Below are 12,511 nucleotides of genomic sequence, written 5' to 3' on the forward strand. Positions count from 1 at the left end.
TCTTAAATACTCTGTTGTTTGTTTTTACACATCTGCCTGCCAAGCTGCACACCTGCTGCGTCAGAATAATCACACACACACGCACACACACACACACATAATGTACACAAACACAAATTATCTTTAATTGGAGGGACAATCTCAGCTCATTTGTTCATATGAAAAAAATGTATTTAGTTGTTTAGTAGATATTCCTCTGGGCGGTCTGTTTTGCAGCAGTCTAAGATGCCGTGATCTTATTCATTGCTTGAGTTTGTTTTATATATGTGAGTGTGTGTGAGAGTTTGTTTTGTTCTTCAGAGTTACAGCACTAAGCTAAACCTAAGATAGTGTATCGCCGTTGGCCTTGGTTTACATGTCGCAGCACTCATCTGAAAAAAAAAAAAAAAAGATAATAATCTGAAGCGAAAGCTGTTGAATAATTCAGCCATGTTTAAAAAGAATAAACTATGATCCTGCATGAATATGACCTGTTTAATCCCCAAAGAGGCTCCCACTTTCTCGCTTTCTTTCTCCATTCTCCTCTTTACTTCAGCCCGCTCCACTGTAAATGATGGAGGGCTCTTTCTGTGTTTCATTTTTGTAATTCATCAAAATACTTTACTCTCATCAGAACTTACCAGTTGTTTTGCAAATTTGTGCCATTTTCTACATGACTGCTTACTTTTTTCTGAGGCATACTGGATCATATATCTTGTATGTAGCCACTAGTTTTAGTTAAACATCAATCATCAATGTATTTAGATTTATTTGAAAAAGGAATATCAGAAAGCTGTATTATTGGTATTGCACATACATTATATGGCCAAAAATACATGGACAACCCTGCGATAACTGATTAAATACGGGGATAACTGCACATTTTCAGACTGTCTGGCTGCTGGGAGGCATTAATTGTGTTGCACTCAGTTGTAACACAGATACTGACAGAAGTAGTTGTTGTCTAAAGATCGAAAAAGAGCTGAGGAGAGAGAAGTTCAATCCCTTCTTCCGTTCTCACCTCTGCATGCCTGATCAATCATTGCATGAAGTGGGTGTGAATGTGGGATTACCAGTTTCAGAAGTTTACAGAATGGACACCGTGGGAAAGGTGTGTGTGTGTGGGGGGGGGGGGGGGGGGGGGGGGTGTTTCCGGAGCTGTTTGAACATCACACTGAGTCAGGTGTTGTTCATGCCAAAGTTTGTCGGATGTGTGTCAAGTTACAAAACTGCAATTGTCTTCTGCATTTGACAAATCAAATGACACTTGCTCTGATGAGAAAATGCACTTTAGACTTACACAATCATCAGTTCCCCTTACCATTTAGTCTGTAAATTCCACATCTGAGATGAAGAAAAGAAAGGAAGGTAAAAGTAAAGAACGGATGGAAGTGACTAGATGTGAAGTGAAGTTAGAGGTCATACTGATTTACGGCGTGCCTCCTGTTGAGCCCACTCCCCTCTTCTTCTCTGCTCACTCCGTTGATGACAGAGGAGGCTCTTCTGCAGCTCAGTGCATGTCGTAGGCGCAGAAATGTGACCTCAACACACGCTGAGCCCATCAACAGCTCCAGATGCATCGACAGTCAAGAGCATTAACTCATCTGTGAACTTCTGACCCCTGCTGATGAGCTGTGTGGAGGTGCAGAGGGAGAGACTTTACATCAAACTTTAATGCTGATAGCAACATGATATAAGATGATAACGAGGCTTAACATAATGGAGTGAAATGAAACATAATGCAGAGCATGACACAAGGCAGCACAGCACCGTGCAACAGCAGAGATAAAAGGGCGCCACCTGCAGATAGTCAGCAAGTAAACAACAAGAAAGAAAAAAGTTCACATTTTTACTTTTCATGTTTGAAAGGGAGCACCAGAAACAGCAGCAAGAACTTATCGGAGCCAGATTTTAAACAGAATTTTGAAACAAATTTTGGAGTTTTGGATATGGATTTTACTGAGCAAAGGTGTGATGGAAATAAATTTTGAGCACAGCTACTGAGGTGGACAGAAGAGTCAGTGCTCAAGGTTTTCAGTTAGCTCCAGATGAAATGAGTTACAGACGGGTCCCCGTGGTAATAAATCATGAACACCAGACTTGAATGATAAGATTCCTCACCTTCACCTTCTGTCCTACTGTACGAGCAGTCACAAGCAGATCAGAAGCATGAACGTGTGTTTTTTTTCCCCATAAAATCTAGAAGGGATCTGCAGGCTCTGAAATTTTCAATTTTCCTCTGTGGCTTGATGTGATTTTGTATAAAACAGGGTATAAGAACATCTAGAGTTTCTTGATTAGATTATGTATATGTTTATGTATATGTATATACTTATAGTCATAGTTATAGTTATTTTTTATTGATTTGAAGATTAATCTAAATAAATAAATACATTTGAATTAACTGGCACACAAGCATGCTACTTAAGGAAATGGAAACAAAGGTTATTGCAAAATAAAAAAAATCCCCTAGTCCATGTCAGTGATAGTGAAGTGAAGCTAAAGGTTTTACATGACGGGAGAAGTTGCCGAGGCTGCCCCTGAAATCATGATCAGATTTTATTAAATGCATTTTTTATACAAGGCCCCAAATGCAGGATGCACAGTGCTGGAAAAATGCAAATGTAGGGATTTCAATATAGGAAATAGTGCTGAAATGAGCAGCTGATTTATTATTAAAGTAATTTATCAAGTAAATATTTAAAAAGTGAGAGTCGTCTTGGTTTTCTCAGTTTCATATAACTGTAAATTTAATACCACTGTGTTACTGTTGACAAGACAAAAGACATGTATTGAATTTTTTTGTTTGAAATGTGAAATATAAACATAGTTTTGTTATCTACTATTATATATAATGTTTTTTTATAGTATTATATAAGGCATTTGTCATTATTTTCAACAATTTTTAGACAAAACAATAAGAATTCATGAAGTTTTCCCATAAATTATCCAAGATCCAGATTCACAAGTAATAAAAAAATGTTCCACTACAGGTAATGTTTTTTTTTTCATGATTTGAGAAAGGGGGTTTTTCAATCGTACCAAAAGTGATTGTGATTACATTTTGTTGGAAGACAAAACACTTCAGTATTGTCAGATTATCATGGGCAATGTGTGGACAGTAAGCAAAAAAATGTGTTAGCTGTCATGTTGTTGTGTGTTTCTTGTATTTGGGAATATGTACATATACTGCATAGTATGAAGTATGCAATAATGATCAACATGTCAAGAGGATGTTCTTATTTATTTTGAAATTTAATTCATATACTAATATATAATATATTCATCATAATTTTTTTAAAGTTGATTGTTTAAAGTATTTTTCACCTGTGAGACTTTACTGGTAATGCTGTTGCTATGGTTACCTGCAGTTTAATGCACCTCGTGCTCTTATATACCATGTTAGATGCGTCCTGACATACGATTTTAACTAACGGACACCTGCCAGCCAACCAGAGACATGTGTTTCCAGTTGCCATGGCAGGTGCTTCAGGTGACAACACTGGAAAAATAATCTTTTCATGACACTGTAAGAAAATCTCAAGTACAAGTAATCAGGTGCTTGTACTGTACATACTGATTCATATCATTATCATATTCATGCCACACAGGTTTCCTTCACTGGAGCCAGCAGGGAGGTCAGCAGCTATGCTAGCGGTGTGTTAATGTACCCGAGAGCTACAGAGAGCTGGCCTCAAGGCCTCTGGACCACATCAATAATACAGCGCACAGGGCCGATAGAAGCCAATCAAATATTCATTTATCACCCCTCCTCTCTTTGTGTTTCTTACAGCTCTGGCTCTCTCTGGCTGGCCTTTAACTCACTGAAAACACACACACACACACACACACACACATATTTTATAAAGTCTCTGTTCACATCTATCCCCTTAACCCTCAGTGCTCCTGTATTCAGAGTTCCTGGGGGAGTGTTTGAGTTATGTGTTACATGGAATGAGAGCTCCATTTGGGGTCAAATACAGAACAAGGTCGCCATATTGCTGAGGAAAGGCTGTCTGGTTCTGCTGTTTGAGCACACATACTGTACATACAACGTAATCTTTTCTGTAGTGTGAGTACTCACCTGCATGTGCACTGATAGCAGTGTCCCTGCACAGAGTGAAACAATGAGAGGAAGACAGTTCATGTAAAAGCTGATATAGTAGATCTCATTTCTTTAACTGCGATGTGTTGCAGTGAAACATCACTGGAACAGGTTTCAGGTGTTTTTTGATGTATTTTAGTATTTTTTTCTACAACTGTAAACAGAAACTTCACGGCAGATGAAAATCTTGTTTCTGTTGACCTCCAGTGGTGAAAGTTGATATGCAATTTTTAATGAAGTACATGAATTGTGGTGACTAAAATGTGATATTCACAGTGGTAGGAGAAGTATTTAGATCCTTTAAGTAAAAGTACCAATACAGCAATGTAAAATACTCCATTACAAGTAAAAGTCCTGCATGAAAAATCCCACTTAAGTAAAAGTACTAGCAAGTAAAAGTATTAGCAGCTAAATATAGTTAAAGTATTGCAGTAAAAGTAGTGGTTTGGTCCCTCTGACTGATATATTGTTATATATGACATCATTAGATCATTAATACTGAAGCATCAGTGTTAGAGCAGCATGTTACTGTTGTAGCTGCTGGAGGTGGAGCTAGTTTCAACTACTTTATATACAGTTAGCTAGTTTAGTCCAGTGGTTCCCAACCTAGAGGTCGGACCCCTCCAAAGGGTCACTAGATCAATCTGAGGGGTCATGAGATGATTAATGGGAGAGGAAAGAAGAATAAACAAAGTTCTGATACACAAATCTGTTTTCAGGTTTTGGACTTTTTCTCTAATCTTTGATTTTTGCTGAAATATTGGATCATTTGAACATTTATTGAAATTAAACCATGTGAGAAGTTTAGAGGGAAACATCACTACTTGGTGGAGCTGTTAACAACTCATAGACATCTGAAATGTGACCCTGACTACACATTGCTTTTTGTTAGACGTCAAAAGCACAAAAAGGTTGGAAACATAGTGGAGTGGAAGTACAGAGTAGCATAAAATACAAATACTCAAGTAAAGTAACTCAGTACAGTACTTGAGTATTTATACTTAGTTACTTTCCACCACTGGATATTCAGTGTGTATGCAAAAGTAAAAAGCATTTCCAGTATTGACACATTGTAGAATATTGCAAATATGGTGAAAGTTCCTGAGAACAGACAATCTGGAAAATATTTTAGCAATACAACTCAATATTTATCAGTGAATCAGCAACTTTTTGATTTTCTCTGCTGCAAAGAAACCCAGTAAAGACAATAAAACTATTGGTTGCTTCTTGAAGTAACATCTATATCTGATCATCTCTGAAGAGAAATACTCACATTGGATTATATATTATCAAGGTCTGACAGAAGTCTGGTACAAGTCTTACACAGCAAACCTAAAGTGATGACGGACACAGTATTTAGTATTTTAGGATGTTTACGATGAAAATGAAAAAAAAAAAGAATGAGGCACATGAAAGACATTTTGATTCCTAGAAATTCTGTGAACTTATGCAGTAATTTGTACTTGTTTAAAATCATAGAAAAGCACAAACCATAAGGAAGTACATGATACCTTGTTTATCACAACGAACCAATGTGTCTTGGAGTCCAAAGGACAGGATCAGGCTAATAAAACATGTCACACAGAGTCCAAAGATGAGTGAATGAGTCTCATCAGCTAAAATGGTGATAAAACTGAGTCCATCCTAAAAAATCAACATAGTTTTTTAAAATGAAATATCTGTTTGAATATGGAAAAATAAAATGTTAACTGAGAAAATTATAATCAAACACAAATACAGATAGAGACACTTACAAACACATCTCATTATTGTTTCCTCACATCATATAGTAAATAAATGTCATCTTTAGAGTCTATTATCAGTGTTTTTTTCATCAACTGTTTTTGCAACAGTTTCTTTGTCTTCACTGTGACCTGAAGTGTATTTAACTTCTTAACCTTCCTGTCTGTGTTTAGATTTCTCTCACTGTCCGGGGTCCAGAATAAACTTTTAAATCTGAAGGAGAAGTTGCACAAGGTTTTAGGTCACATCTTGTTCTGTATCTTAGTAATAAAAGCAGAAAGCAGCTTTTATTACCATTAATGATTAACCAATGAAAGAGGAGGGTGAAGCTGAAGGCAGATCCTGACACTTTTTGTCATCTACCATCATTTTTAGTTTGATTTCTGGATCTTCTGATGAGTTATTTCAGTTTTGATCATGTTTTAATTTCAGTTTTTTATACTTTAAACTCAGAGTCTCAGTGGTTCAGTGTATCAAAAATCATTCTGGCTCTGATTGATTATTATTTGTTCTTTTGTTCTTCAACAGAACTGATTTGTTGTTGAGGGTCACAGATATCGTTTTTCCTTGTTTTCATGCAAAAACATGAAAACCTAAACCGTTGTTCTCATCTGAATTTAAAAAAATGTTGATCTATTCAGGATTTAGTCATTTTCTTTTTAGAATAAATGTATTAAAGATGGTAACTCCTGCTGTTGATATTAAGTTTACTTTGTGATGGATTTCAACAGAATATTTACTTATGTTGTTAAATACTCTGATTCTGCTGTCTTGGCTTTCAAAAATAGATTTAGTGTGTAAGTCAGTTGTGTCGCCTCTTAAAGTAAAGATGGATTCACAAGAAAATATGGATACAAAATGCTGAAACTGTTTCACATCATCAAGAGACAAACTTTACAAATCAAAGCTGTTAATTATCCTGGTTATCAGCATCTTGTTTTTAGTCAAACAACATTGTATAGTAGTATATATCCACTGTACCGAATGCTTTGATTGATTCTGTTTTGTGACAGTTTCAGTCATCAGATTTAGATTTTTATATTTTGGGTCTTTTGATGAGTTATTTCAGTTGTGAATCTGTTGTTTTATTCTTTGGAAACAAGTGTTTTAATATAGTTTTATTTTAATTCAGTGTTTAATTGTGACAGTGCTTCTGCATACTGTGTGTGTCATTTTGGTGGTGTATACATGGATTGATAAACTGCAATGTTGAGATGATGATCAGCATAAAATAAAGAAACACCAAAAAAATGTAGTTTAATTTTCAAAAGCCGTCAAAAGCCAAAAAGGTTGGAAACATAGTGGAGTGGAAGCACAGAGTAGCATAAAATACAAATACTCAAGTAAAGTAACTCAGTACAGTACTTGAGTATTTATACTTAGTTACTTTCCACCACTGGATATTCAGTGTGTATGTACAAGTAAAAAGCATTTCCAGTATTGACACATTGTAGAATATTGCAAATATGGTGAAAGTTCCTGAGAACAGACAATCTGGAAAATATTTTAGCAATACAGCTCAATATTTATCAGTGAATCAGCAACTTTTTGATTTTCTTTGCTGCAAAAAAACTCAGTAAAGACTATAAAACTATTGGTTGCTTCTTGAAGTAACATCTATATCTGATCATCTCTGAAGAGAAATACTCACATTGGATTATAAATTATCAAGGTCTGACAGAAGTCTGGTACAAGTCTTACACAGCAAACCTAAAGTGATGACGGACACAGTATTTAGTATTTTAGGATGTTTGCAATGAAAATGAAAAAAAAAAAAAATGAGGCACATGAAAGACATTTTGATTCCTAGAAATTTTATGAACCTATGCAGTAATTTGTACTTGTTTAAAATCATAGAAAAGCACAAACCATAAGGAAGTACATGATACCTTGTTTATTACAACGAACCAATACATCTTGGAGTCCAAAGGACAGGATCAGGCTGATAAAACCGTCACACAGTGTCCAAAGATGAGTGAATGAGTCTAACCAGCTAAAATGGTGATAAAAACTGAGTCCATCCTAAAAAATCAACATAGTTTTTTAAAATGAAATATCTGTTTAGATATGGAAAAATAAAATGTTAACTGAGAAAATTATAATCAAACACAAATACAGATAGAGACACTTACAAACACACCTCATTAATGTTTCCTCACATCATATAGTAAATAAATGTCATCTTTAGAGTCTATTATCAATGTTTTTTTCATCAACTGTTTTTGCAACAGTTTCTCTGTCTTCACTGTGACCTGAAGTGTATTTAACTTCTTAACCTTCCTGTCTGTGTTTAGATTTCTCTCACTGTCCGGGGTCCAGAATGAAATTTTAACCCTGAAGGACAAGTTGCACAGGTTGTAGGTCACATCTTGTTCAATATCTTAGTAATAAAAGCAGAAAGCAGCTTTTATTACCATTAATGATTAACCAATTAAAGAGGAGGGTGAAGCTGAAGGCAGATCTTGACATTTTGAACAGAGCCACGACGCCATTACAGAGTTGGAATCTCTAACCGAACAACGCTCACTTAGAGGACTGTAAGAAGCGAACTGGAAATTAAAAATTAGTGAGTTTTTCTTTGAAACCAATTAGGAAAACAAAGAAAATGGCTGAGAAAGATGCTCATCTCAAAAGTTTGCTGAGTTGCCATGTGTGTTCAGAGACTTTCAGTGATCCTGTTTCTCTGACCTGCAACCACAGCTTCTGTTCAAGCTGTCTGCAAAAATTCTGGGAACAAGCGGAAAACAAAAACTGTCCCATTTGTAAAAGAAAATTTTCAAAAGATCCAGAGGTGAACTTTGCACTGAAGGAACTAGCTGACTCCTTTGCTGGGATACTGAAAGCTGGATCACCTGAGACAGAAAAAGGAGAAAAGAAGGTGGAGGTGGTGTGTGACAAACATCAAGAAGAGCCTGAATTGTTCTGTAAAGATGAACAGAGAGCTGTGTGTCCTGTCTGTGATTTTCCTCACCAAAAAGGTCACAAGGTGGTTCCTGTAGAACAAGCAGTCAGTGACCTGAAGGACCAGCTGAAATCTGACTTAAAGTCTCTACAGGACAAGAAAAACAAATACAAACAAGTGGAGAAAACATACAATGAAGTGATTCAACACTCCAAGAAGCAGCTGTTGTCCACAGAGAAGCAGATCAGAGCAGAGTTTGACAAGCTCCACCAGTTCCTGAAAGAGGAAGAGGAGTCCAGACTGGCAGCTCTGAGGGAGGAAGAGGAGCAGAAAGGGAAGACTATCAACAGAGAGATGAAGAGAATTCAGGATCAGATCTCCTCTCTGTCAGACAGTATCTCTGCTGTTGAAGAAGACCTGCAGAAACACAAGGTGTCATTCCTCAGCAGTTATAAACCCACTCAGACCAGAGCCAGAGACCAGTGCTCACTGTCAGATCCACAGCTGGTCTCAGGAGCGCTGATAGATGTGGCCAAACACCTGGGCAACCTGTCCTTCAGAGTCTGTGAGAAGATGAAGGAGAAGGTCCACTTCAGTCCTGTCATTCTGGACCCAAACACTGCAAACCCCCGTCTCTATCTGTCTGATGATCTGACCAGTGTGAGACGTGGAAACACAAAGCAGCAGCTCCTTGATAATCCAGAAAGAAACATGGAGTATACCACTGTTCTGGGCTCTGAGGGCTTCAGCTCAGGGAAACACAGCTGGGAGGTGGAGGTGGGAGACCATCCAGGCTGGAATGTGGGTTTGGCTAAAGAGTCAGTTGACAGGAAGGGAAAAAGACAATCTTCACCAGAATATGGATTGTGGTGTTTGTGGCATGGTGATGGAAAATACATTGATGGTCTTGGTGAGACTGTCAGTGTGAAGAAGAGTCTCCAGAGCATCAGAGTCCAGCTGGACTATGACAGGGGGGAGGTGTCTTTCTACGACCCTGAAGACATGACTCACATCTACACTCACAGAGACACTTTCACTGAGAAACTCTTCCCTTATTTCAGCGTTGGAGAGGCTGGTGGTGCTAAAACCACTGATATCAAAATCTGTCAAACTGAGATTTCTCTGTGATGTTCAGGAAGGTTTGTGTTTTCAGCATTTTGGTTTTACTTTTCTATTATTAACAAAATCAACAAAATACTGAGACTGTATTACATCATCATCTGAGTTGAACTTTTAAGCAAATACAAATCAAAGCTGTTTTTTTATTATATCTTTTTATCCTAGTTAGTAGCATCTTGTTTTTAATCAGACCAAAATATAATAGAAATATAATATACACTGTAATGACTGTACAAAATACCACAGTTGGGTTATTTTACACTTTCACAATAATTAGACATCAGTCTTCTGATGAGTTATTTCAGTTTTGTATCAAAAATCATTCTGGCTCTGATTGATTATTATTTGTTCTTTTGTTCTTCAACAGAAATGATTTGTTGTTGAGGGTCACAGATATTGTTTTTCCTTGTTTTCATGCAAAAACATGAAAACCTAAACCGTTGTTCTCATCTGAATTTAAAAAAAAATGTTGATCTATCCAGGATTTTGTCATTTTCTTTTTAGAATAAGTGTATTAAAGATTGTAACTCCTGCTGTTGATATTAAGCTTACTTTGTGATGGATTTGAATAGAATATTTACTTATGTTGTTAAATACTCTGATTCTGCTTTCTTGGCTTTCAAAAATAGATTTAGTGTGTAAGTTAGTTGTGTCGCCTCTTAAAATAAAGATGAATTCACAAGAAAATATGGATACAAAATGCTGAAACTGTTTCACATCATCAAGAGACAAACTTTACAAATCAAAGCTGTTAATTATCCTGGTTATCAGCATCTTGTCTTTAGTCAAACAACATTGTATAGTAGTATATATCCACTGTACCGAATGCTTTGATTGTTTCAGTTTTGTGACAGTTTCAGTCATCAGATTTAGATTTTTATATTTTGGGTCTTTTGATGAGTTATTTCAGTTGTGAATCTGTTGTTTTAGTCTTTGGAAACAAGTGTTTTAATACAGTTTTATTTTAATTCAGTGTTTAATTGTGACAGTGCTTCTGCATACTGTGTGTGTCATTTTGATGGTGTATACATGGATTGATAAACTGCAATTTTGAGATGATGATCAGCATAAAATAAACAAACACCAAAAAAAATTAATTTAATTAGTTTTTTTAAATCAACTATATTTTATAAAATGTACATCTGATGGATGCTGCTTGTCATGATGTGTAATTAAATCATCAGCAGTTTTTATTCCAAATGTGTGTCAGTCAGAAAAGGAGATACAGGTTGTTTCACGTTCTTTACAAACATCTATCAAATAGTCATGTGACTTTACAAAAGGTAAAATCTCACAAAACAATTATACAACCAGCTTTTGCAAAATACAATATTTTTATTTTATTCATGGTTTAAATCTCAATTTCTTATTTTCAAAACAACAAATTTCTTACTGAAACTGTTTCAACTTCAGTTTTCAGAACACAGTCTCATAATCTTTGTGTCGCCTCTTCAACATTTATGGACAGTCTGAACTTATTTAGTTAATATTTCCTTTTGTAAAGTCACATGACAAATTAACTGATTGTATATACAGAAACCTGAAACAACCTCATACCACCCTGATGATGCTAAATAGACGAAACATGTGAGTAATAATGCGTGACATATTAGAGAATAGTTGTGCAGCCTGTTTATTTTAATGGAGTCGTGTTAATTCTCACACTGGTCTGCACCTCGCTGTGTGTGTCAAATACTGAAATAGTCAGAAAAGGAGGGAAAACTTTATTAAACAAATCCTCAGATGATAAAACTGAATGTATGTGTGTTTACCCTCCACTACTTCAAGACATGAACATAAACTCTAAAAGAGGCTGTTCAATTTAAAAGAAATCATTTACAACAGTTTCCTCCAGAAATATATCTATTTTCAGTTTGAGACTTCGTATTTCTTCATTTAAGGTGTTGATAAGGATTGTGATTTAAGTGTTGTGTAAAGGGTATTTGTATGTCGGCATTCATCATTTTAACTTGAAAGATTAAAGGGGAAAAACTTGAAGTTGTGTATTTTTTCATTCAGTCTGGTTCAGCAGTAAGTAGCAGCAGTTCACTCATGATGAGAAGACTTTGTTCTGTGACATGATGTCAAAGGTAAAACACTTTATAATCCTGCTGGTTCCTCATCACTTGATGTTCTGTTGAACAATATTCACTTTAAATTAAAGGATGAGGCTGGAGATCTTCTATTTTTCTTACTGTCATCAAATGTCATGAACAGATCAAACGTCTGTCCTTCAACACTTCCTGTCCCCAGCCTGTCTGACACTCAGTCCCAAACACATTGGTTCCTACAGGAGATGTGAATCTTTAAAATACAAAATACAGTCACAAACATAGAGTTTCATTTTTTTTAAAAAAAACAAAACAAAGTAGTTTCTTATAATAGATAGATTCTTTATTGTCATTGTATTAATACACAATGAAATACAGTTTGGCAGCATCCTCAGTGCAGCAGTTTGGATAAAACCGAATTAAAAAAAATAAAATAAGATAGTGAAATATGATGAAGTATTATACAAAAATATATACATAGTGATATAAATAAATATCTTACTGCAAATATGGGAGAAGTATTGCATGTGGGAGGGGGATTTCCTTTTTCAAAATTCCTCTTTATATCCTGATTTACTATATTTTTCAGAGACAGTTCTCATATACAGTTTG

At 35.8% G+C, this 12,511-nt stretch overlaps 1 protein-coding gene across 1 annotated transcript; it reads left to right on the top strand.

The window, feature by feature from the left end:
* Positions 1-8,432: 8,432 nt before the first annotated feature.
* LOC121904420 (zinc-binding protein A33-like) lies at positions 8,433-9,869 on the top strand. The gene has a single exon (XM_042422172.1). It carries the CDS (start codon positions 8,433-8,435, stop codon positions 9,855-9,857), a length of 1,425 nt encoding a protein of 474 aa, XP_042278106.1. The 3' UTR covers positions 9,858-9,869.
* Positions 9,870-12,511: the final 2,642 nt, after the last annotated feature.

This window comes from Thunnus maccoyii, chromosome 9 (assembly GCF_910596095.1).
Source record: "Thunnus maccoyii chromosome 9, fThuMac1.1, whole genome shotgun sequence".
NCBI lineage: Eukaryota > Metazoa > Chordata > Actinopteri > Scombriformes > Scombridae > Thunnus > Thunnus maccoyii.

Excerpts from the sequence above, each read along its gene's own strand:
- LOC121904420 (XM_042422172.1), top strand. The coding sequence starts at position 8,433 with ATGGCTGAGAAAGATGCTCATCTCAAAAGTTTGCTGAGTTGCCATGTG.